The sequence below is a fragment of the Somniosus microcephalus genome, unplaced genomic scaffold (assembly GCF_052327205.1).
Source record: "Somniosus microcephalus isolate GS21.2 unplaced genomic scaffold, FLI_Smic_1.0 unresolved_chr4, whole genome shotgun sequence".
NCBI classification, from domain to species: Eukaryota; Metazoa; Chordata; class Chondrichthyes; order Squaliformes; family Somniosidae; genus Somniosus; species Somniosus microcephalus.
In genome coordinates this window covers 48,397,937-48,424,539 of record NW_028225182.1, presented here as the reverse complement: position 1 = coordinate 48,424,539, position 26,603 = coordinate 48,397,937, and the positions used below count along the sequence as shown (strand labels likewise).

The 26,603-nt window shown below is 54.9% G+C and overlaps 1 protein-coding gene across 1 annotated transcript in view; it reads left to right on the top strand.

Annotated features, from left to right (window-relative positions):
- trappc14 (trafficking protein particle complex subunit 14) overlaps window positions 1-24,587 on the top strand; it is a 104,538-nt gene extending 79,951 nt beyond the window's left edge. Inside the window, exons 8-12 of the mRNA XM_085977499.1 lie at window positions 4,370-4,452; window positions 6,067-6,239; window positions 13,661-13,815; window positions 20,026-20,222; window positions 24,405-24,587. Coding sequence (XP_085833625.1) covers window positions 4,370-4,452; window positions 6,067-6,239; window positions 13,661-13,815; window positions 20,026-20,222; window positions 24,405-24,558 — 762 coding nt within the window. The 3' untranslated portion in view covers window positions 24,559-24,587. The remainder of the gene's footprint in view (window positions 1-4,369; window positions 4,453-6,066; window positions 6,240-13,660; window positions 13,816-20,025; window positions 20,223-24,404) is intronic.
- The last annotated feature ends 2,016 nt before the right edge of the window (window positions 24,588-26,603 follow it).

Genomic DNA, 26,603 nt, shown 5'->3' with positions numbered 1-26,603 from the left:
ACCAACTCCTGAAACAGATTATTTGATCGTTGTTTCACTGCTGTTTGTGGGAGCTTGCTGTGCGCAATTTGACTGCCCGCCTTTCCTGCATTTACAACAGTGACTAGTGTTTAAAATCACGAAAGGTTTAGACAGAGTAAATTAAAGCGAAGCTGTTTCCAATGGCTGAAGGACCGATAACCAGAGGACACAGATTTAAGGTGATTGGCAAAATGAGGAAAAACATTTTTATGCAGCGAGTGGTTTGGATTTGGAATGCGTTGCCTGAAAGGGCGGTGGAGGCAGATTCAATAGTAGCCTTCAAAAGGATAAATACTTGAAGGAGAAAAAAATTGCAGGGATATGGGGAAAGAGCGGGGGAGTGGGACTGACTGGATTGCTCTTCGAAAGAGCCGGCGCAGACTCGATGGGCCGAATGGCCTCATTCTGTGCTGTGCTATTCTATGAATTGACCCTCAGCATCCGCAGCCTTTTGGGGGAGGGAAATCCAGATTATTTAGACCCTCACCAACCAGCAGCCAGAGATCATCATCCCGCTTCTATAGAGTGAACTTGAACCTAGATCCGGAGAGCGACACAGCACAGGAGGCGGCCATTCGACCCACCGTGCCTGTACTGGACCTTCGAAAGGCAGTCCTACCCTGGGCCTTGCTTCGAGCAGAATCGGGAACCTGCTATTTTTGGAAAGCTTGACAGTTTCCCAGCAGACAGCAAATGTTGGTGCTGCGTTGTTTACGAGGCCCCCCTGGAGCGCGCGAGAGGCAGGGAGGAAGCATCTCCCCAAAAGGGGGCCGAGTCGCTACGCGCTGCCGTTCCAACCCAGTCAACTGCTCAGTTCCTGGCAGCTTCTCTTCCCTTCCCGCCTGCGGTTCCGTTGCTGCTGTTGCTTTCTGCCAAGATCCGCACGATCGACAAAGCCAGCAGGAAATACAGATACGCTGGCCCGTCCGCAGCCTGGGTTGGGGGGGGGGGGAAACTGCTGAACTGTGTCTCATCAGAATGAAACCTTGGGATCAACGTTCCTGTTCGGCCGCGCGACGATTTGCAGGTCCCGTGCAGCCTGCTCCGTGGCGTTCTAACGGAGATTTGAATGGGCCGGGCACCCAAAAAAAACAAATGATGGAGAAACCTTGTTTGGGATCAGAATTGTAATGGCCCAGAAATTCGGGTCGGGGGCTTCCCGCGGGTGCAAGCCCCCGACCTGCACTTAACTAGCGCGCCGGCCGTTGAGCTGTGGGCCCGCATGGGATTCCAATCCTGGGCCTGCTCCAACTGCCGGCGCGCAGTGCTTGCGTATCCCAGGGGCGCAGTTAGTTCGATGCATCTCCTGGGATCACGTGGGCCATGGAGAGCCAATGGTAGCAGGGAATGCTTCATTCATAAATTTGACAGGAAGAGCTGTCAAACCTATAAATACTATAAGCCCCAAAACATCACTAAATCTTCAAATACATTTTTTTTTAATCACTTTTTTAAAATAACTATAAATTACATGAAATCTCTATTTCAAACAATAATTTAAATTTTTGAAAAAATTAATTAGTTCTAACGGGGCTAAAAATAAACTTACCTTTCTTTAAAGTATTTAAAAATAATAAACCTGTGGGGAAAAAATGTTTTAATTTTACTTAATTCATCACTTACCTTGTTAAAAGCAGGCCTTGTGACTGCTTTTTACATGTCTAACTCCTGGAGACTTACCCTCCCGGAGAAACCAGGAAAAAAAATGGAAGTTCCATGCGCACGCGCTGCCTCTCCGGCGTACGCGTTCCACCTCTGAACCCCTTCCTTTAAGGGAACGGAAGTTCTGGTTTCCCGCGCATGCGCAGTGCATGCACGAAACCGGCACTTTCGTTGGGCCTACGCGTGAGTACCCCGTGCGTACTCACCCGTGGAGACCCGAATTTCTGGGCCATTGTTTTAGCGTAGACTTCTTTTTATTTAAGCAGTGCTGTCACCAGGGGGCATGGGTATTAACCACAACATAGCCCAGAAACAGGCCATTCGGCCCAACTGCTCCGTGCTGGTGTTTAGGCTCCACGCGAGCCTCCTCCTACCCCTCTTCATCTCACCCGATCTGCATTTCCTTCTATTCCCTTCTCCCTCATGTGTTTATCCAGCTTCCCCTTAAATGCATCTCTGCTATTCGCCTCAACCACTCCCTTTGGTAGTGATCAGGTTTAAGGTCACATCCGAAAGACGGCACCTCCAACAGTGCGGCGCTCCCTCAGTACCGCCCCTCCGTCAGTGCGGCGCTCCCTTGGTACCGCCGCTCCCTCGGTACCGCCCCTCCGACAATGCGGCGCTCCCTCGGTACCGCCCCTCCGACAGTGCGGCGCTCCCTCAGTACCGCCCCTCCGACAGTGCGGCGCTCCCTCAGTACTGCCCCTCTGACAGTGCGGCGCTCCCTCAGTACTGCCCCTCCGACAATGCGGCGCTCCCTCGGTACCGCCCCTCCGACAGTGCGGCGCTCCCTCAGTACTGCCCCTCTGACAGTGCGGCGCTCCCTCAGTACTGCCCCTCTGACAGTGCGGCGCTCCCTCAGTACTGCCCCTCTGACAGTGCGGCGCTCCCTCAGTACTGCCCCTCCGACAGTGCGGCGCTCCCTCAGTAGTGCCCCTCTGACAGTGCGGCGCTCCCTCAGTAGTGCCCCTCCGACAGTGCGGCGCTCCCTCGGTACCGCCCCTCCGACAATGCGGCGCTCCCTCGGTACCGCCCCTCCGACAGTGCGGCGCTCCCTCAGTACTGCCCCTCCGACAGTGCGGCGCTCCCTCAGTACTGCCCCTCTGACAGTGCGGCGCTCCCTCAGTACTGCCCCTCCGACAGTGCGGCGCTCCCTCAGTACTGCCCCTCCGACAGTGCGGCGCTCCCTCAGTACTGCCCCTCCGACAGTGCGGCGCTCCCTCAGTACTGCCCCTCCGACAGTGCGGCGCTCCCTCAGTACTACCCCTCTGACAGTGCGGCGCTCCCTCAGTACTGCCCCTCCGACAGTGCGGCGCTCCCTCGGTACCGCCCCTCCGACAATGCGGCGCTCCCTCGGTACCGCCCCTCCGACAGTGCGGCGCTCCCTCAGTACTGCCCCTCCGACAGTGCGGCGCCGCCCCTCCGGCGCTCCCTCGGCGCTACACTGGGAGTGTCTGTCTGGATTTTTGTGCTCGAGTCTCTGGAGTGGGACTCAAACCCACGACCTTCTGACTCAGAGGCGAGAGTGCGACCCACTGAGCCACGGCCGACACAAAGCTGACATTAACCTAGTTAACTAAAGCTAGCAGAATGCAGCTTGCGTTACAAAGCACGTAGGAGCTTGCGTTTACACTGTGTTCTCCCTCAAGCCGCCTCCAAAACACTGAACGCCTACCGTCACCTTGGCAGAATCCCCCGTAGAAATGGTGCGAGCGGCCATTGGCGCCATTGCCCCCTGGGTGGCTTCCTTTACCGAAACCAAAGCAGGAGATTGGGGAACCCCCTGCTGAAGCTCTGCACCCCCAGCCCCCGAGGACTTGAATCAATCGCGTACCAACTGCAGAGTTAAAACAGAAACTGCTGGAGACACACAGCAGGTTTGCCAGCATCTGTCAGAGGGATGGCGGCTATCCTTTTGGTTATGGGCGCTCCATCCCAACTGGAAGACAGAAACATGCATTTACACAGCCCCTCTAATGTAGAAAAAAAAACCTCCCAAGGCGCTTCACGGGAGTGTAGTCAGACAAAAACTGACCCAGCAGCCTATAGCGACAGGAGGAGGCCATTCAGCCCCTCGAACCTGTTCCATTGTTCAGTGAGATCGTGGCCGATCTGTGGCCTAACTCCATCTACCCGCCTTTTGCCCCGTATCCCTTAATACCCTTTGGTTAACAGAAATCTATCAATCTCCGATTTAAACAGGCGACCAAACGCTCGGTCGAAGAGGCAGGTTTTAAGGAGCGTTATGTGCGGTCCCCGCCACTTATAACTGGTGTGAACGGTCCAGATAATTAATCGGCGAGGAATTTATTTGGCCTTGGGTTTTTAATCTGTTTTGTTTGCCTCTTCCCAGGAGATTACCTGACCTGTGGGTGGGCGGGGGGTTCTAATCGCGATGCTTCACGAATCACGACTGTGTGGTGTGGGGCAGGCTTGATGGGCCAGGCGGTCTTTTCCTGCCCATCCGTTCTGCAGCTTAAATGACCTGATCAGAATTTATTTCTTTTCACCCAGTCTGGTTGGGCAAATATTAACCGAGCGGGTGCGGGACAATATTCAGCTTGCCACTCCCTGTTCCGATTTGGACGGTCTTGGACCCACACTCGCTCAGTAATGTCGTGTTAAAGTGCGGCGCGGTTCAGTGATAACTTGTTCCTTTTTCCTGTGTTTTTAAAAACGCAATTAGGGTCTGGAGGTGCCGTTGACTGCGATAGTGCGCTGGTCCACCACTAACCTGCCTCCCGGCAACAAGATCTACACACATTACAGGTGGGTATCTGAGCACGGCCTCTCCCACTTTACAATGGCCCATCAGTCCGTCTTCAGTCACCCTCTGCGTCGCCCGTCGACTATATCGGTTCTTATATACAAGATTCGCTGCTCCCGGGGTATGTGGGTAAATGGGGTGATGGTCACCCAACGTCCTGTAGATCAGGGTGCAGCTCGGCAGGACTCGAGGCTTGGGGACGCCTCCCCTTGTATCCTCCCTCCATCTTCCCCACCCTCCTCCTTCCCCTCCCCTTCTCGCCCCTCCTTCCCCTCCCCTTCTCCCCTCCCCTTCTCCCCTCCCTCCATCTTCCTTCTCCCCTCCCTCCATCTTCCTTCTCCCCTCCCTCCATCTTCCCCCTCCCTCCATCCATCTTCCCCCTCCCTCCATCCATCTTCCCCCTCCCTCCATCCATCTTCCCCCTCCCTCCATCCATCTTCCCCCCCCTCCCTCCATCCATCTTCCCCCTCCCCCTCTGCAGGCGAGTATTCCATCGCGCTCCTGACTTGTGCTTTGTAGGTGGCGGAGAGGCTTTGGGGAGCCGGGAGGCGAGGCAGTCGCTGTACAGAACACCCAGCCCCTGACCTGCTGCAGTTGCCGCGGTCTTTGTGTGGCTGGTCCACGTTGAGACTGCAACGGTCTCTGCCAGTCCTGTGCAAAGTGCTTCTGCGAAGGAGCAGTGGGCAGTGGTTAAATTGATAGATTGCACCCCCCTGTGGTAGCTCATGGGTTTACACCCATGGTTTGAATCAAATTGGCAGGGAATGCTGGAGTGACCGGAGCTGCTTTCAAGTACTTCCGAGTAGCGCAGGATTAAGGACTGGGAGCAGGTTGCCTGCCTGCCTGGTATTTTGGTTGGTGAAAAAGTGCAGATGAGAACAGGATGGGGAACATACCTGGTCGGATTGCCCACGAAACAGTCACTTCGCCCCAAAAGTAACTTTTTTTTATATTTGCTCATGGGATCCGTGCGTCGCTGGCAAGGCCAGCATTTATTGCCCATCCCTTGCTGTATGTGAAGTGCTCGCGGACGTTTGAGAAGCGATAAGGGAACCAGGGACAGGAAGAGGCCGTTCAGCTCCTCCGCCATTCATTCAGATCACGGCCGATCTGTGCCTTAACTCCATTTACCCGCCTCGGTTCTGTAACCCTTAATACCATAATTGCCTAATAAAAATCTTCTCAATCTCAGTTTTGAAATTTTCAATTGACCCCTGGCCTCGACAGCTTTTTGGGGGAGAGAGTTCCAGATTTCCACCACCCTTTGTGTGAAGAAGTGCTTCCTGACATCACCCCTGAACGGCTTGGCTCTAATTTTAAGGTTCTGCCCCTTGTTCTGGACTCCCCCCACCAGAGGAAATAGTTTCTCTCTCTCCACCCGATCAACTCCTTTAATCATTTTAAACACCTCGATTAGATCACTGCTGATTCTTCGATATTCAAGCTACGTAAACACAATCTGCCTTTTCTTTACTTGTAGTTTGCTGTTTTATTATTTCCCCTTTATACTGATTGGGTTAAGTTGGGAGGTTTGTTCGAAAGGAATTGCAGGGCGGTGTCGGAACAGGGTGGAGATGTTTATTGCCTCATTGATGTCTTTTCCCCCCGGCAATCAGGCTGCCGAACATCCAGCTCGACCGGCCCAAGTTTGTGATGATGGCGTCGTGCGAGTCGCCGGTTCCCGTGTACAAGCGATTCACCGTCAAGTACACGCTCCTCAACAACCTGCAGGACTTCCTGGCTGTTCGGCTCGTGTGGACACCGGAGAGTGCCCTCAGCGCGCAGGCGGGTGAGTCGTGAGAGGCGATCTCATTGAAACGTATAAAATCCTTCAGGGGATTGACAGGGTAGATGTAGGGAGGATGTTTCCCCCGGGCTGGGGAGTCCAGAACCAGGGGTCACAGTCTCAGAATAAGGGGTCGGCCATTTAGGACTGAGATGAGGAGAAATGTCTTCACTCAGGGTGGTGAATCTTTGGAATTCTCTACCCCAGAGGGCTGTGGAGGCTCAGTTGTTGAGTATATTCAAGGCTGAGATCGATAGATTTTTGAATATTAAGGGAATCAAGGGATATGGGGAGAGAGCGGGAAAGTGGAGTTGAGGTCGATGATCAGCCGCGATCATATTGAATGGCGGAGCAGGCTCGAGTGGCCGACTCCTGCTTCTAATTCTTGTGGGTGTGTGCTGGCCTTAAAATCCCTGGTAACGAGGAGGTGGGTGAGGTTTCTTGGGTTATCCGGAGCCCACGGCGTGCTTGGTCATCTCTCCGCATTAGGAGCCTTGCGGGACCGTGGGTTTGTGCCGACGCCAGAATTACGTATTCTGCTGGCGTGAAGTCTGGGAAATGCGCCGTTGAGTTTCACTTGACTGGCGGAGGTAATGCTCGAAGCAAAAAGGGAAAGAATGGAGTGAGAAAAGGCCTTCCACAGAGGATGAGTAGGTGCCGCCTGTGTGACGATTGGCACAGGAGGCGGTGCGAAGGTATTCAGATTGTTCTCGCACTTAATACGCCTGCATTTGTTTGGTGCCTTGTGTCTGAAAGTGCTTGATGCAGTGATTTACCATGGATGTGCTGTGACTTAGCTACAAGGACAGGTTGGAGAAGCTGGATTTGTTTTCATTAGAGCAAAGGAGGCTGAGGGGTGATTTGATCGAGGTGTACGAGATTATGACGGGTTTGGATAGGCTAGACGGGGAAAGGCTGTTCCCACGAGTTGATGGTACAAGGACTAGACACAGATTTAAGGTTTTGGGCAAGAGATACAGGGGGGATGTGAGCAAAAACATTTTTACGCAGCGAGTGGTGAGGACCTGGAACTCGCTGTCGACGGAAGTGGTGGAAGCGGAGACACTCGATGTTTTCAAGGGGAGACTGGATAGGCACTTGAGGGAAATAAACTTGCAGGGCTACGGGGATAGAGCGGGGGAATGGGACTGACTGGATTGCTCTACAGAGAGCCGGCACGGACTCGATGGGCCGAATGGCCTCCTCCTGTGCCCTTATGACTATGACTATTATTATGTAGGCTAATGCAGCAACTCATCTGCGCCAGTGGCATCCCACGAACAGCAAGAAGATGGATGGCCAGTTAAACAGACGAGGGAGAAGGGAATAGAAGGTTGCGTTAATGGGGCGAGATGAAGAGGGGCGGGAGGAGGCTGGTGTGGAGCATAAACACCGGCACGGGCCAGTTGGGCCGAATGGCCTGTTTCTGTGCTGTAGACTCGATGTAAATGCCTCTCCAATCCATTTCCTCTGTCCATTTCAGTAGTCTTCCCTGGTAACTCATTCCATGAAAGATTGCTGTCCGACATCCCTTCTCGCTCCTACCATGAGTTGAGCATGTTGCCCCCTCCCTCGCTGCCGGTATTTGATCCATTTACCATAGTCAGCACTGTGCCTGGATCAGTTTTTTTGCAGTTCCCTTCAACAGCAACTTGTATTTATACAGCGCCTTTAACGTAGTCAAACGTCCCGAGGTGCTTCACAGGAGCGATTATCAAACAAAATGTGACCCCGAGCCACATAAGATATTAGGGCAGGTGACCAAAAGCTTGGTCAAAGAGGTAGGTTTTAAAAGGAGCGTCTGAAAGGAGGAGAGCGAGGTCGAGGGGCGGAGAGGTTTAGGGAGGGAATTCCAGCGCTTAGCTGAAGGCACGGCCACCAATGGTGGAGCGATTAAAATCGAGGACACGCAAGAGGCCAGAACTGGAGAAGTACAGAGATCTCCGAGGGTTTATGGGGTGGAGGAGGTTACAGAGATAGGGAGGGGTGTAGGGGCTGGAGGAGGTTACAGAGACAGGGAGGGTTGTAGGGCTGGAGGAGGTTACAGAGATAGGGAGGGGTGTGGGGCAGGAGGAGGTTACAGAGATAGGGAGGGGTGTGGGGCAGGAGGAGGTTACAGAGATAGGGAGGGTTGTAGGGCTGGAGGAGGTTAGAGATAGGGAGGGTTGTAGGGCTGGAGGAGGTTACAGAGATAGGGAGGGTTGTAGGGCTGGAGGAGGTTACAGAGATAGGGAGGGTTGTAGGGGCTGGAGGAGGTTACAGAGATAGGGAGGGTTGTGGGGCTGGAGGACGTTGGAGATAGGGAGGGTTGTGGGGCTGGAGGACGTTGGAGATAGGGAGGGTTGTAGGGCTGGAGGAGGTTACAGAGATAGGGAGGGTTATAGGGCTGGAGGAGGTTACAGAGATAGGGAGGGTTGTAGGGGCTGGAGGAGGTTAGAGATAGGGAGGGTTGTGGGGCTGGAGGAGGTTACAGAGATAGGGAGGGTTGTGGGGCTGGAGGAGGTTACAGAGATAGGGAGGGTTGTAGGGGACTGGAGGAGGTTAGAGATAGGGAGGGTTGTAGGGCTGGAGGAAGTTACAGAGATAGGGAGGGTTGTAGGGGCTGGAGGAGGTTACAGAGATAGGGAGGGTTGTAGGGGCTGGAGGAGGTTAGAGATAGGGAGGGTTGTGGGGCTGGAGGAGGTTACAGAGATAGGGAGGGTTGTGGGGCTGGAGGAGGTTACAGAGATAGGGAGGGTTGTAGGGGACTGGAGGAGGTTAGAGATAGGGAGGGTTGTGGGGCTGGAGGAGGTTACAGAGATAGGGAGGGGAGCGAGGCCACGGAGGGATTCAAACAAGAGGATGAGAATTTTACAATTGAGGTGTTGTCTGACGGGGAGCCAGTGTAGGTCAGTGAGCACGGGGTGGTGATGGGGGAATGGGGGCTCGGTGCGAGTTGGGACACGGGGCAGCTAGCACGGGGGGGTGATGGGGGAATGGGGACTCGGTGCGAGTTGGGACACGGGGCAGCTAGCACGGGGGGGTGATGGGGGAATGGGGACTCGGTGCGAGTTGGGACACGGGGCAGCTAGCACGGGGGGGTGATGGGGGAATGGGGACTCGGTGCGAGTTGGGACACGGGGCAGTGAGCACGGGGGGGTGTGATGGGGGAATGGGGACTCGGTGCGAGTTGGGACACGGGGCAGCGAGCACGGGGGGTGATGGGGGAATGGGGACTCGGTGCGAGTTGGGACACGGGGCAGCTAGCACGGGGGGTGATGGGGGAATGGGGACTCGGTGCGAGTTGGGACATGGGGCAGCGAGCACGGGGGGGGTGATGGGGGAGTGGGGACTCGGTGCGAGTTAGGACACGGGGCAGCGAGCACGGGGGGGGGTGATGGGGGAATGGGGACTCTGTTCGAGTTGGGTCACGGGGCAGTGAGGGGGGGGTGATGGGGGAATGGGGACTCGGTGCAAGTTGGGACACGGGGCAGTGAGCACGGTGGGGTGATGGGGGAATGGGGACTCGGTGCGAGTTAGGACACGGGGCAGCGAGCACGGAGGGGTGATGGGGGAATGGGGACTCGGTGCGAGTTGGGACACGGGGCAGCGGGGCTTTAGATGAGCTGCGGTTTACGGAGGGTGGGAGGCCGGCCCGGAGAGCGGTGGGACACTGGGCAGCGGGGCTTTAGATGAGCTGCGGTTTACCGAGGGTGGAAGGTGAGAGGCCGGCCCGGAGAGCGGTGGGACACGGGGCAGCGGGGCTTTAGATGAGCTGCGGTTTACGGAAGGTGGGAGGCCGGCCCGGAGAGCGGTGGGACACGGGACAGCGGGGCTTTAGATGAGCTGCGGTTTACAGAGGGTGGAAGGTGAGAGGCCGGCCCGGAGAGTGGTGGGACACGGGGCAGCGGGGCTTTAGCTGAGCTGCGGTTTACGGAGGGTGGAAGGTGAGAGGCCGGCCCGGAGAGCGGTGGGACACGGGGCAGCGGGGCTTTAGATGAGCTGCGGTTTACAGAGGGTGGAAGGTGAGAGGCCGGCCCGGAGAGCGGTGGGACACAGGGCAGCGGGGCTTTAGATGAGCTGCGGTTTACGGAGGGTGGGATGTGGGAGGCCGGCCCGGAGAGCGGTGGGACACGGGGCAGCGGGGCTTTAGATGAGCTGCGGTTTACGGAGGGTGGAAGGTGAGAGGCCGGCCCGGAGAGCGGTGGGACACGGGGCAGCGGGGCTTTAGATGAGCTGCGGTTTACGGAGGGTGGAAGGTGGGAGGCCGGCCCGGAGAGCGGTGGGACGCGGGGCTTTAGATGAGCTGCGGTTTACGGAGGGTGGAAGGTGAGAGGCCGGCCCGGAGAGCGGTGGGACACAGGGCAGCGGGGCTTTAGATGAGCTGCGGTTTACCGAGGGTGGAAGGTGAGAGGCCGGCCCGGAGAGCGGTGGGACACGGGGCAGCGGGGCTTTAGATGAGCTGCGGTTTACGGAGGGTGGAAGGTGGGAGGCCGGCCCGGAGAGCGGTGGGACACGGGACAGCGGGGCTTTAGATGAGCTGCGGTTTACAGAGGGTGGAAGGTGAGAGGCCGGCCCGGAGAGTGGTGGGACACGGGGCAGCGGGGCTTTAGCTGAGCTGCGGTTTACGGAGGGTGGAAGGTGAGAGGCCGGCCCGGAGAGCGGTGGGACACGGGGCAGCGGGGCTTTAGATGAGCTGCGGTTTACAGAGGGTGGAAGGTGAGAGGCCGGCCCGGAGAGCGGTGGGACACGGGGCAGCGGGGCTTTAGATGAGCTGCGGTTTACGGAGGGTGGGATGTGGGAGGCCGGCCCGGAGAGCGGTGGGACACGGGGCAGCGGGGCTTTAGATGAGCTGCGGTTTACGGAGGGTGGAAGGTGAGAGGCCGGCCCGGAGAGCGGTGGGACACGGGGCAGCGGGGCTTTAGATGAGCTGCGGTTTACGGAGGGTGGAAGGTGGGAGGCCGGCCCGGAGAGCGGTGGGACACGGGGCAGCGGGGCTTTAGATGAGCTGCGGTTTACGGAGGGTGGAAGGTGAGAGGCCGGCCCGGAGAGCGGTGGGACACGGGGCAGCGGGGCTTTAGATGAGCTGCGGTTTACGGAGGGTGGAAGGTGGGAGGCCGGCCCGGAGAGCGGTGGGACACGGGGCAGCGGGGCTTTAGATGAGCTGCGGTTTACGGAGGGTGGAAGGTGAGAGGCCGGCCCGGAGAGCGGTGGGACACGGGGCAGCGGGGCTTTAGATGAGCTGCGGTTTACGGAGGATGGAAGGTGGGAGGCCGGCCCGGAGAGCGGTGGGACACTGGGCAGGGGGGCTTTAGATGAGCTGCGGTTTACGGAGGGTGGGATGTGGGAGGCCGGCCCGGAGAGCGGTGGGACAGTCCAAGTCCAGAGGTAACAAAGGCACGGATGTGGGTTTCATATAATCTTACAAAATTGAATTGTATACGAGCCCGTCCAACGTCACTGAGCAGCTCAAGCTTGGCTTAGTGCCGCATCTCCAGAGACCCTGGCAGTCGGGTCAACTGCCCAACTCCATCGTCGAATCATAGAAATTTACAGCACAGAAGGAGGCCCTTCGGCCCGTCGTGTCCGTGCCGGCTGACAACGAGCCATCCAGCCTAATCCCACTTTCCCGCTCTTGCTCCGTAGCCCTGTAGGTTACAGCACTTCAAGAGCATATCCAAGAACTTTTTAAATGTGGTGTGGGTTTCTGCCTCCAGCACCCTTTCAGGCAGTGAGTTCCAGACCCCCTCCACCCTCTGGGTGAAAAAAAATTCTCAACTCCCCATTAAACTTAAATTACTTTAAATCTATGCCCCCTGGTTATTGATCCTTCTGTAAGGGAAATAGCTCCTTCCTATCCACTCTATCTAGGCCCTTCAATTTTATACACCTCAATCAAGTCTCCCCACAGCCTCCTCTGTTCCAAAGAAAACAACCCCAGCCTATCCAATCGTTCCTCATAGCTAAAATTCTCCGGTCCTGGCAACATCCTTGTAAATCTCCTCTGCACCCTCTCTGGTGCAATCACATCCTTCCTGTAATGTGGTGACCAGAACTGCACGCAGTACTTTAGCTGCGGCCTAACTAGTGTTTTATACAGTTCAAGCATAGCCTCCCTGCTCTTGTATTCATGATCAAAGGTTACGTGTAGTCAGTATATATTACAACATAGAGAAAATGTTTCCACTTGTGCGGAATCCAAAACTAGGGGCCATAAATGTAAGATAGCAAAATACTGCAGATGCTGGAAATCCAAAATAACAACAGAAAATGCTGGAAAAACTCAGCAGGCCAGGCAACATCTGTGGAGAGAGAAACAGAGTTAACGTTTCGGGTCGAAACCCTTTGTCAAGACTGAAAAAGCACAGGAAATGAAACAGATTAAAAGGCCAGGCTGGGGGCTGGGAGAGAACAAAAGAGAAGTGAAGAGACATTAAGAGGTATCGAGAAGTGAAGAGACATTAAGAGGTATCGAGAAGTGAAGAGACATTAAGAGGTATCGAGAAGTGAAGAGACATTAAGAGGTATCGAGAAGTGAAGAGACATTAAGAGGTATCGAGAAGTGAAGAGACATTAAGAGGTATCGAGAAGTGAAGAGACATTAAGAGGTATCGAGAAGTGAAGAGACATTAAGAGGTATCGAGAAGTGAAGAGACATTAAGAGGTATCGAGAAGTGAAGAGACATTAAGAGGTATCGAGAAGTGAAGAGACATTAAGAGGTATCGAGAAGTGAAGAGACATTAAGAGGTATCGAGAAGTGAAGAGACATTAAGAGGTATCGAGAAGTGAAGAGACATTAAGAGGTATCGTTTTGAATACATCTTAATGTCTCTTCACTTCTCTTTTGTTCTCTCCCAGCCCCCAGCCTGGCCTTTTAATTTATTTCATTTCCTGTGCTTTTTCAGTTTTGACAAAGGGTTTCGACCCGAAACGTTGACACTATCTCTCTCTCCACGGATGCTGCCTGGCCTGCTGAGTTTTTCCAGCATTTTCTGTTATTTTGGATTTCCAGCATCTGCAGTATTTTGCTATCTTACATTTATGGCCCCTAGTTTTGGATTCCGCACAAGTGGAAACGTTTTCTCTATGTTGTAATATATACTGACTACACGTAACCTTTGATCATGAATACAAGAGCAGGGGGGCTATGCTTGAAGTGTATAAAACACTAGTTAGGCCGCAGCTAGAATACTGCTGATGGGGTGAGATGAAGGAGGGTGGGAGGAGGCTGGTGTGGAGCAGAAACACCGGCACGGACCAGTGGGGCCGAATGGCATGTTTCTGTGCGGTGCGTTCGATGGAATTCTATATAACTTGCAGAGCTGTGAGTGGATGATACTGTTACTGTGGCGCCTCGGTCTGGAACCCGCTTCACACCAGCTGGTGCGAGAGAGTCTCTTTCTGTGAACCCTTGGCGTTGAGATCTCCCTTCTCTCTCAATTAGGGAAGAAGCTGTCGGACGAGGACCTTCGTGCAGCCGAGGCCACCCTGAGCTCGGTGGTGTGTCACACGCCGCTCAACCACTTGGGCTACTGCAAGAAGGGCAGCACGGTGACGTACAACGTGGCCTTCCAGGTGCTTCGCCAAGGGCTCTTTGAGGTAACGGGGCGCAGCTTCAAGCCCGCCATGTAGTTTCACAATCGACGCCATATCGTTTCCCACTTCGCTGGTTCCTTCACCAATTCTCCCTCTCAGGCAGTCCCTCGGAACCGAGGATGACTTGCTTCCACACTAAGAATGAGTTCTCAGGTGATTGATGAGTCCAATGCGGGACCTACAGTCTCTGTCACAGGTGGGGCAGACGGTGGTTGAAGGGGCGGGTGGGTGGGGTGCTTGGGTTGACGTGCGCTCCTTGCGCTGCCTGCGCTTGGCTTCCGCTTGCTCCCGGCGGAGAGACTCGAGGTGTTCGGCGCCTTCCCAGATGATTCTCCTCCACTTTGTGCGGTCTTGGGCCAGGGATTCCCAGGTGTCGGTTGGGGATGTTACACTTTTTCAAGGAGGCTATGAGGGTGTCCTTGAAGCGTTTCCTCTTCCCACCTGGGGCTCTCTTGCTGTGCCGGAGCTCCGAGTAGAGCGCTTGTTTTGGGAGTCTCATATCGGGCATGCGGACAATGTGACCAATTACCGTTTCCCAAATGACGGTAAGTTTTTAAAAAAAAAACAAGTGTCCTTACAAAAAACAAAGTTGCATTTCTCCAGCGCCTTTCACCACCTTGGGACGTCCCAAAGCACTTAACAGCCAGTGAGGTACTTGCGAAGTGTAGTCACTGTTGTAATGTAGGAAACGCGGCAGCCAATTTGCACACAGCAAGCTCCCACACACAGCAATGTGATAATGACCGGATCATCTGTTTTAATGATGTTGATTGAGCGATAAATATTGGCCCCAGGACACCGGGGAGAACTCCCCCTGCTCTTCTTCGAAATAGTGCCCGTGGGATCTTTTACTGAGAGAGCAGACGGGGTCTCATAGAATGTACCGCACAGAAACAGGCCATTTGGCCTAACTGGTCTGTGCCGGTGTTTATGCTGCACACCAGCCTCCTCCCACCCCCCCTTCATCTCACCCTATCAACAAATCCTTCTATTCCTTTCTCCCTCACGTGTTTATCTAGCTTCCCCTTAAAAGTTATCTATACTACTTGCCTCAACCACTCCCTGTGGTAACGAGTTCCACATTCTGTGATCACTCTCTGCTGAGTTCCCTATTGGATTTATTAGTGACTATCCTATATTGATGACCCCTACTTTTTGAATCCCCTACAAGTGGAAACATCTCTGTCTACCCTATCAAACCCCCTTCATAATTTTAAAGTTCAGCACCTCCGCCTTCTCTTTCTACAAAAAAGAGTCCCAGCCTGTTCAGTCTTAAATCTGTAAATCCTTAACACACCCTACAGCTTTGCACAGCATTCTCTGTTATACGTCGAATCATCATTTGCACCTCCACCTTCCCCCCCCCCCCCCCACAAACAAATATTCAAAATGGCGTTCGCCGTATACAGACTGAAACCACCAGGAAATAAATCCCATTTTGACCGTGCGATTTTAGTCTTTCGGTGAGATGATGAAATGAATATACTGCGTGCTTACATTTTTTTTGGAAACTGTCAAATGTTGGAAATAAACGGCGGGTCTTTCAGCATCTGTGAACAGACAAGGCAGGTTCATGTTATGCATCCAGTGACTTCCTCGAGACTGCAACTCTGACAACAGTCATAGAACGACACAGCCCAGGAGGAGGCCATTCGGCCCACCGTGCTTATGCCGGCTCTTTCAAAGAGCTCTCCGATTGGTCCCACTCCCCGCTGCTCTTACAAACAGTAACAACTTGCATTTATATAGCGCCTTTAACGTAGTAAAACGTCCCAAGGCGCTGCACAGGAGTGTTGCAAGACAAAATATTTGACACCGAGCCACATAAGGAGAAATTAGGGCAAATTAGGTGACCAAAAGCTTGATCAAAGAGGTAGGTTTTAAGGAGCGTCTTAAACGAGGCGGAGAGGTTTAGGGAGGGAATTCTAGGGCCGAGGCAACAGAAGGCACGGCCACCAAAGGTTGAGCGATTATAATCAGGGATGCTCAAGAGGGCAGAATTAGAGGAGTGCAGATATCTCGGTTGGGGGGGGGGGGGTGGTTTGTGGGGCTGAAGCAGATTAGAGGTAGGAAGGGGCGAGGCCATGGAGGGATTTGAAAACAAGGATGAGAATTTTGAAATCGCTTAACCGGGAGCCAATGTGGGTCAGTGAGCACAGGGGGTGATGGGTGAACGGGACTTGGTGCGAGTTAGGACACGGGGCAGTGAGCACAGGGGGTGATGGGTGAACGGGACTTGGTGCGAGTTAGGACACGGGGCAGTGAGCACAGGGGTGATGGGTGAACGGGACTGGGTGTGAGTTAGGACACGGGGCAGTGAGCACAGCGGGTGATGGGTGAACGGGACTTGGTGCGAGTTAGGACACGGGGCAGTGAGCACAGGGGGTGATGGGTGAACGGGACTGGGTGTGAGTTAGGACACGGGGCAGTGAGCACAGCGGGTGATGGGTGAACGGGACTTGGTGCGAGTTAGGACATGGGGCAGTGAGCACAGGGGGTGATGGGCGAACGGGACTCGGTGCGAGTTGGGACAGGGGGTGATGGGCGAACGGGACTGGGTGCGAGTTAGGACACGGGGCAGTGAGCACAGTGGTGATGGGTGAACGGGACTCAGTGCGAGTAGGGACACGGGGCAGTGAGCACGGGGTGATGGGTGAACGGGACTCGGTGCGAGTTGGGACACGGGGCAGTGAGCACGGGGTGATGGGTGAACGGGACTGGGTGTGAGTTAGGACACGGGGCAGCGAGCACAGGGGTGATGGGTGAACGGGACTGGGTGTGAGTTAAGGACACGGGGCAGTGAGCACGGGGTGATGGTGAACGGGACTGGGTGTGAGTTAGGACACGGGGCAGTGAGCACAGGGGGTGATGGGTGAACGGGACTCGGTGTGAGTTAGGACACGGGGCAGTGAGCACGGGGTGATGGGTGAACGGGACTGGGTGTGAGTTAGGACACGGGGCAGTGAGCACGGGGTGATGGGTGAACGGGACTCGGTGTGAGTTAGGACACGGGGCAGTGAGCACGGGGTGATGGGTGAACGGGACTCGGTGTGAGTTAGGACACGGGGCAGTGAGCGCAGGGGGTGATGGGTGAACGGGACTCGGTGCGAGTTAGGACACGGGGCAGTGAGCACGGGGTGATGGGTGAACGGGACTCGGTGCGAGTTAGGAGACGGGGCAGTGAGCACGGGGTGATGGGTGAACGGGACTCGGTGCGAGTTAGGAGACGGGGCAGTGAGCACGGGGTGATGGGTGAGCGGGACTTGGTGTGAGTTAGGACACGGGGCAGTGAGCACGGGGTGATGGGTGAACGGGACTCGGTGTGAGTTAGGACACGGGGCAGTGAGCACGGGGTGATGGGTGAACGGGACTGGGTGTGAGTTAGGACACGGGGCAGTGAGCACAGGGGGTGATGGGTGAACGGGACTCGGTGTGAGTTCGGAACACGAGGCAGTGAGCACAGGGTGATGGGTGAACGGGACTGGGTGTGAGTTAGGACACGGGGCAGTGAGCACGGGGTGATGGGTGAACGGGACTGGGTGTGAGTTAGGACACGGGGCAGTGAGCACGGGGTGATGGGTGAACGGGACTGGGTGTGAGTTAGGACACGGGGCAGTGAGCACAGGGGGTGATGGGTGAACGGGACACGGGGCAGTGAGCACGGGGTGATGGGTGAACGGGACTGGGTGTGAGTTAGGACACGGGGCAGTGAGCACGGGGTGATGGGTGAACGGGACTGGGTGTGAGTTAGGACACGGGGCAGTGAGCACAGGGGGTGATGGGTGAACGGGACTCGGTGTGAGTTAGGACACGGGGCAGTGAGCACAGGGGGTGATGGGTGAACGGGACTGGGTGTGAGTTAGGACACGGGGCAGTGAGCACAGGGGGTGATGGGTGAACGGGACTGAGTGTGAGTTAGGACACGGGGCAGTGAGCACGGGGTGATGGGTGAACGGGACTGGGTGTGAGTTAGGACACGGGGCAGTGAGCACAGGGTGATGGGTGAACGGGACTGGGTGTGAGTTAGGACACGGGGCAGTGAGCACAGGGGGTGATGGGTGAACGGGACTGGGTGTGAGTTAGGACACGGGGCAGTGAGCACAGGGGGTGATGGGTGAACGGGACTGGGTGTGAGTTAGGACACGGGGCAGTGAGCACAGGGGGTGATGGGTGAACGGGACTGGGTGTGAGTTAGGACACGGGGCAGTGAGCACAGGGGGTGATGGGTGAACGGGACTGGGTGTGAGTTAGGACACGGGCAGCAGAGTTTTGGATGAGCTCAAGTTTACGTAGGGTGGAATGTGGGAGGCCGGCCAGGAGTGCGTTGGAATAGTCAAATCTAGAGGTAACAAAGGCATGGCTGAGGGTTTCAGCAGCGGATGAGCTGAGGCAGGGGCGGAGACGGGCGATGTTACGGAGGTGGAAAGAGGCGGTCTTTGTTATGCTGCGGATATGTGGTTGGAAGCTCGTTTCAGGGTCAAATATGACACCAAGGTTGCGAACAGTGTGGTTCAGCCTCAGACAGATGTTAGGGAGAGGGATGGAGTCAGTGGCTGGGACCGAAAACAATGACTTTGGTCTTCCCAATATTTATTTGGAGAAAATCTTTTGCTCATCCAGAACTGGATGTCTGACAATTTAGAGACCGTGGAGGGATCGAGAGACGTGGTAGTGAGGTAGAGCTGGGTGTCGTCAGCGTACATGTGGAAACTGAGGCTGTGTTTTCGGATGATGTTGCCAAGGGGCAGCACGTCGATGTGAAATAGGAGCGGGCCAAGGATCGATCCTTGGGAGACACCAGAGGTAACAATGCGGGAGTGGGAAGAGAAGCCATTGCAGCTGATTCTCTGGCTACGATTAGATAGATAAGAATGGAACCAGGCGAGTGCAGCCCCACCCCAGCTGGACTATGGTGGAGAGGTGTTAGAGAAGGATGGAGTAGTCAACCACGTCAAAGTCTGCAGACAGGTCAAGAAGGATGAGGAGGGATGGTTTACCTTTGTCAGTCACAAAGGGTGCTTCCACTGCCCTTTCAGGCAGCGCATTCCAGATCACAACAACTCGCTGCGTAAAAAAAATTCACCTTGTCTCCCCTCTGGTTCTTTTGCCAATGATCTTCAATCTGTGTCCTCTGGTTACCGACCCTCCTGCCACTGGAAACAGCTTCCCCTTATTTACTCTATCAAAACCCCTCATAAATTTGAACACCTATTAAATCTCCCCTTAACCTTCTCTGCTCTAAGGAGAACAACCCCAGCTTCTCCAGTCTCTCCACGTAACTGGAGTCCCTGATCCCCGGTACCATTCTGGTCAATCTCCTCCGCACCCTCTCCAAGGCTTTGACATCCTTCCTAAAGGCTGGTGCCCAGAGTTGGATGCAACAATACACAAAACCTGAATGTGTCTCTTTCTGTTTACAGATGCTGGGTTCATCAACACCTTGTACAGCTGTTATTGTGTTTATATCTACTGTCTATATGTAAACTATTGATGAGAGCATTGTGAAGAGATTTCCTGTATTCATGCTGTGCTGATTAATTCAACAATATTTGTCTGGTGTGATTACAATGTCGGTAAGTTACTTACCTACAATTTAATTTAATTTCATACCTTAACATCCAGCAATATTGGATAATTGTTTGATGCTTTTAAACCGTGCACGAGCACCCAGAACTTAAACCTTATTCCATCTTCCTCCGTTTGTGCTCCTGCCCTGTGTGTGTGTCTCTCTCTCTCTGTCTCTCTCTCTCTGTCTCTCTCTCTCTGTCTCTCTCTCTCTCTGCCTCTCTCTCTCTGTCTCTCTCTCTCTCTGTCTCTCTCTCTCTCTGTCTCTCTCTCTCTCTCTGTCTCTCTCTGGCTCTCTGGCTCTCTCTCTGGCTCTCTCTCTGGCTCTCTCTCTCTCTGGCTCTCTCTCTCTCTCTGTCTCTCTCTCTCTGTCTCTCTCTCTCTCTGTGTCTCTCTCTCTGTCTCTCTCTCTCTCTGTCTCTGTCTCTCTCTCTCTCTGTCTCTCTCTCTCTCTGGCTCTCTCTCTGGCTCTCTCTCTGGCTCTCTCTCTCTGGCTCTCTCTCTCTGGCTCTCTCTCTCTGGCTCTCTGGCTCTCTCTCTCTGGCTCTCTCTCTCTGGCTCTCTCTCTCTGGCTCTCTCTCTCTCTGGCTCTCTCGCTCTGTCTCTCGCTCTGTCTCTCGCTCTGTCTCTCGCTCTCTCCGTCACCAGCTGAGCCAGCACATGAAGCTGAAGTTACAGTTCACCGCCAGCGTAACGAACCCTCCCCCCGAGGCCAGGCCGGTTTCCCGGAAGAACAGCCCGAGCAGCCCGGCAGTCCGAGACCTCATGGAGCGTCACCAGGCCAACCTGGGCCGCTCACAGTCCTTCTCCCATCAGCAGCCCTCGCGGAACAGCCACCTGATGAGGTAAGGGCGCTGCCATGGGCAATAAACCAGGTGCAGCTGGCATCGTAGAGGAGGTCATTCGGCCCATCGTGCCTGTGCTGGCTCTTTGAACGAGCTCTCCAATTAGTCCCACTCCCCCCTGCTCTTTCCCCACAGCCCTGCAAATTTTTCTTTTTCAAGTATTTATCCGATTCCCTTTTGAAAGTTACTATTGAATCTGCTTCCACCGCCCTTTCAGGCAGCGCGTTCCAGTTCACAACAACTCGCTGCGTAAAAAATCTCCTCATCTCCCCCTCTGGTTCTTTTGGCAATGATCTTCAATCTGTGTCCTCTGGTTACCGACCCTCCTGCCAGTGAAAACAGCTTCTCCTTATCTACTCTATCAAAACCACTTATTATTTTGGACACGTGGACAACCGCATTCCATGTAAAGCTGTCAATCCATTTCAATGCCGCCTCATTGTTCTCGGAAACTGTAAGACTTAGTCATAATCATCACCTCGAATTTAAAATTCTCATCCTTGTTTTCAAATCTCTCCATGGCCTCGCCCCCTATCTCTGTAACCTCCTCCAGCCCCACAACCCCTCCGAGATCTCTGCGCTCCTCCAATTCTGGCCTTTTGCGCATCCCCGATTTTAATCGCTCCACCATTGGCGGCCGTGCCTTCAGCTGCCCAGGCCCCCAAGCTCCAGATTTCCCCATATCCCTTGATTCCCTTAGTGTCCAAGAATCTAGCGATCTCCGTCTTGAATATATTCAGCGACGGAGCATCCACAGCCCTCTGGGGTAGAGAATTCCAACGATTCACAAGTCTCCGGTGTCAGCCGTGGCTCCGCTGGTAGCACTCTTGCCTCTGAGTCAGAAGGTGGCGGGACATGCATTTAAACTAGGCGAAAAGAAGAACCAATGTTGGGCAGTTCTTCCTTTCCCAGGGAGTAGTGAGCCTCTGTTGCTGGCTGGTGCGATGGGTGCTGACTCTCTACTCCTTCAAGAGGTAGCTGGACCGGCCCCTGACTGTGGCCCTGAGATCACATCATTTTTTTTCAGTTCCATTCGCAACTCCTCAGATAATGAAGCAGTCCATGCCGGAATGCAGCAAGACCTGGACGACATTCAGACTTGAGTTGATAAGTGGCAGGTAACATTCACGTCATGCAAGTGCCGGGCAATGACTATCTCCAACAAGAGAGCGTCTAACCACCGCCCCTTGACATTCAACGGCATTACCATCGCCGAATCGCCCACCATCAACATCCTGGAGGGTCACCATTGACCAGAAACTTAACTGGACAAGCCACATAAATACTGTGGCAACAAGAGCAGGTCAGAGGCTGGGTATTCTGTGGCGAGTGTCTCACTTCCTGACTCCCCAAAGCCTTTCCACCATCTACCAGACACAAGTCAGGAGTGTGATGGAATACTCTCCACTTGCCTGGATGAGTTCAGCTCCAACAACACTCAAGAAGCTTGACACCATCCAGGACAAAGCAGCCCGCTTGATCGGCACCCCATCCACCGCCTTAAACATTCACTCCCTCCACCACCGGCGTACCGTGGCTGCAGTGTGTACCATCTACAAGATGCACTGCAGCAACTCGCCAAGGCTTCTTTGGCAGCACCTCCCAAACCCGCGACCTCTTCCACCTAGAAGGACAACCTCCCATTGCAGTCTCGATCCCGACCTCCATCCAACCTCCCATTACAGTCTCGATCCTGACCTCCGTCCAACCTCCCATTACAGTCTCGATCCCGACCTCCGTCCAACCTCCCATTACAGTCTCGATCCCGACCTCCGTCCAACCTCCCATTACAGCCTCGATCCCGACCTCCGTCCAACCTCCCATTACAGCCTCGATCCCGACCTCTGTCCAACCTCCCATTGCAGTCTCGATCCTGACCTCTGTCCAACCTCCCATTACAGTCTCGATCCCGACCTCCGTCCAACCTCCCATTACAGTCTCGATCCCGACCTCCGTCCAACCTCCCATTACAGTCTCGATCCCGACCTCCGTCCAACCTCCCATTACAGTCTCGATCCCGACCTCCGTCCAACCTCCCATTACAGTCTCGATCCCGACCTCCGTCCAACCTCCCATTACAGTCTCGATCCCGACCTCCGTCCAACCTCCCATTACAGTCTCGATCCCGACCTCCGTCCAACCTCCCATTACAGTCTCGATCCCGACCTCCGTCCAACCTCCCATTACAGCCTCGATCCCGACCTCCGTCCAACCTCCCATTACAGTCTCGATCCTGACCTCCGTCCAACCTCCCATTACAGCCTCGATCCCGACCTCCGTCCAACCTCCCATTACAGCCTCGATCCCGACTTCCGTCCAACCCCCCATTGCAGTCTCGATCCCGACCTCCGTCCAACCTCCCATTGCAGTCTCGATCCCGACCTCCGTCCAACCTCCCATTACAGTCTCGATCCCGACCTCCGTCCAACCTCCCATTACAGTCTCGATCCCGACCTCCGTCCAACCTCCCATTACAGTCTCGATCCCGACCTCCGTCCAACCTCCCATTACAGTCTCGATCCTGACCTCTCTCCAACCTCCCATTACAGTCTCGATCCCGACCTCCGTCCAACCTCCCATTACAGCCTCGATCCCGACCTCCGTCCAACCTCCCATTACAGCATCGATCCCGACCTCCGTCCAACCTCCCATTACAGTCTCGATCCCGACCTCCGTCCAACCTCCCATGACATTCTCGATCCCGACCTCCGTCCAACCTCCCATCACAGTCTCGATCCCGACCTCCGTCCAACCTCCCATTACAGTCTCGATCCCGACCTCCGTCCAACCTCCCATTACAGTCTCGATCCCGACCTCCGTCCAACCTCCCATTACAGTCTCGATCCCGACCTCCGTCCAACCTCCCATCACAGTCTCGATCCCGACCTCCGTCCAACCTCCCATCACAGTCTCGATCCCGACCTCCGTCCAACCTCCCATCACAGTCTCGATCCCGACCTCCGTCCAACCTCCCATCACAGTCTCGATCCCGACCTCCGTCCAACCTCCCATCACAGTCTCGATCCCGACCTCCGTCCAACCTCCCATCACAGTCTCGATCCCGACCTCCGTCCAACCTCCCATCACAGTCTCGATCCCGACCTCCGTCCAACCTCCCATCACAGTCTCGATCCCGACCTCCGTCCAACCTCCCATCACAGTCTCGATCCCGACCTCCGTCCAACCTCCCATTACAGTCTCGATCCCGACCTCCGTCCAACCTCCCATTACAGTCTCGATCCTGACCTCCGTCCAACCTCCCATCACAGTCTCGAATCCCGACCTCCGTCCAACCTCCCATTACAGTCTCGATCCCGACCTCCGTCCAACCTCCCATCACAGTCTCGATCCCGACCTCCGTCCAACCTCCCATTACAGTCTCGATCCTGACCTCCGTCCAACCTCCCATTACAGTCTCGATCCCGACCTCCGTCCAACCTCCCATTATAGTCTCGACCCTGACCTCCGTCCAACCTCCCATTACAGTCTCGATCCCGACCTCCGTCCAACCTCCCATTACAGTCTCGATCCCGACCTCCGTCCAACCTCCCATTACAGTCTCGATCCTGACCTCCGTCCGACCTCCGTCCAACCTCCCATTACAGTCTCGATCCCGACCTCCGTCCAACCTCCCATTACAGTCTCGATCCCGACCTCCGTCCAACCTCCCATCACAGTCTCGATCCCGACCTCCGTCCAACCTCCCATCACAGTCTCGATCCCGACCTCCGTCCAACCTCCCATCACAGTCTCGATCCCGACCTCCGTCCAACCTCCCATCACAGTCTCGATCCCGACCCCCGTCCAACCTCCCATTACAGTCTCGATCCCGACCTCCGTCCAACCTCCCATTACAGCCTCGATCCCGACCTCCGTCCAACCTCCCATTACAGTCTCGATCCCGACCTCCGTCCAACCCCCCATTACAGTCTCGATCCCGACCTCCGTCCAACCTCCCATTACAGTCTCGATCCTGACCTCCGTCCAACCTCCCATTACAGTCTCGATCCCGACCTCCATCTCACATCTCCGCCCACTGTCGGATCTTGGGAATGTCACCCCCCAAAGACCCGCACCTCATTCCCATTGGCGGTACACGCCCACCCCCGAGCCCTTTGCTCTGCCCGGTATTGCCTCCTCCACCTTGTGACATTGTCCCTTTTTTATTTCTTCTCCCATTAGGACCGGGAGCGTGATGGAGCGGCGAGCGATCACTCCCCCCGTAGGGTCTCCGATCGGCCGGCCGCTTTACCTTCCGGCCGAGAAAACGGTGCTCTCCGTAGACAAGATCGCCAAGCGGGAGTGCAAGGTGCTGGTGGTGGAGCCCATCAAATAGGAACCAGCGGGCGAGAGGGAAATCGGAGGAGCGGGCGGGAGGGAGGGGAGAGCGGGGAAATCCCGCTCCGCCGCTGCCTCGAACAAAGCTACTCCCAAGCAACTGTGCACCACACAGGAACAGCACGAAGCCTTCGCTGCTCACTCAACCAAGGAAGGGCTTTTGTTTTTTTTTGATTGCGCTGGCTTGGAAACCCCATCGTTTCGACGCTTGGGCCTTGACGTTGTGCCGCGTTTCGTGCTCGGTGGAGGTGGTTGAAGCAGTTGGTGATTTCAAGGATGGTTTCATATCGGGCGGAGGGGGGATTCTGAATTCTTTGACCGAAGTTGTGTTTTTAATTGAGGGTTGGGGGGAAGCCACAGATATCTGAATGCAGTATTACGGGTTGACCAATATTGATTGCGATCATTGTTTGCTTTAGAGGGGAGAGGAGCCAGCCACACATTGTGTCGGCCTCGCAATTCAGAGTTGAATTATCAAACTTGCCCCACCCACACCCCAGTTTTGCTTTCCACTTATTAGGAGAGGATCTATCAAGTTATCTTCTATGTTTCTATCAGGGACAGGGTACTGAGTTTGGATGATCAGCCATGATCTCATTGAATGGCGGAGCGGGCTCGAGGGGCCGAATGGCCTACTTCTGCTCCTGTCTTTATGTTTCTACAACCCCAGCCCCCAAATATCATTGCTGCATTATGCCACTGCGAATTTCTCCCAATCTCCCACCAAGAATCTCGATGCCACTCTCAAATGTACCAGTGCAGAGTCTTGCGGTGTGGACCCGTGTCCATTCGGAGCATCGCGATTGCTAAACTCTCACTTCAGACTCTTGTGTCAGTCAGGAGAGGAAGCCCTTGGTTCCTGAGTGTGGGGCGGTTGCGAGTCCAGGTCCGACATGAAAGGACACTGTGGCCCCCCCACCGCCCCCGAGACTTGTACAGCACCCTTTAAACAGTGCTGGTGTTTAATATTTGAGCTGCGTGCATGGTGAAGAGGGTAATAGCAGGTTTCTGGTATTGTTCCCACCAACTTGCAAAAACCCTTCAACCAGGGGTGGCTGACCAGTTGGAAAGCCAGTCAAGGTTGACGTCATCGACTCTGAGAGTTGGTTTCAGTGATGTGCTAGTTATGCAAATGGCCCCGACATTCTGCTGCTGGAGTCTTGAGGCTCGGGGGGGGTATTTTAGAGGCTTTTGATTTGCGTTCTCAACCCCAATTTGTGGTGTCTTTGTCTTTGTCGCTGTCCACCTGTCCCCGGCACTCTGCCAGCGCCGTGTTATAACTGACAGCTGCGAGGTGCAGGTGGGTGGCTCGAGGTACCTTGCCAATTTTTTTTATTATCTCTTTTTTTGGCCCAGCAACCTTGGTCAGAAGCCTCCGCTGACCCATCTGAGATTGGCATCTGGCCAAAGTGTGTGTGTGTGTTGTCTCACCAACCCTCGGCTGCACTGGTCCAACTCCTTGAACCCCACACATCGGTAAAGCAACTGTACCTGAGCCTCAAGCAGCCGGAGGATTCTTGACTCCCCTCATGGCGATGTGGCACGGGCAGTGAACGTGGCCACCCAAACGTTGCCCCCAGATCCAGTTGAAACACAAGGGATGGGACCAAGACCCTAACTGGAGATGTCCCGCGCTGCTGCTGCTTGTATGTGTAATGGGGTAGCACGAGGCTTTTCACACACGTGCTGCACAGAATGTGATCTTTGAACCATTAACCAAATGCACTTTACAGATTGTTTAGCCAACTCTGCAGCTGTCACTCTTAACAACAAACGCACAAACGTCAACACTGGCCCACTTGACACTCCTGCGTGTGACTGCAGGCGCCCGGAGATCTCGGCGTTTCGGGGACTTTCAGCTCCAACAAAGGCCGCGCCGTAACTCCAGTTAACTTGTCAGTCCGCATTCGCTCCGACCCCTTTTCAATAAGAGACACGGGCTCGGTCACTGACTGGGAGATCGATGACTGAAACCTCCGCCTTCGAAAGGAAGTGATTAATTAATGATGTGTTCATTTAATAGACTTAATGTGGCACCACAAA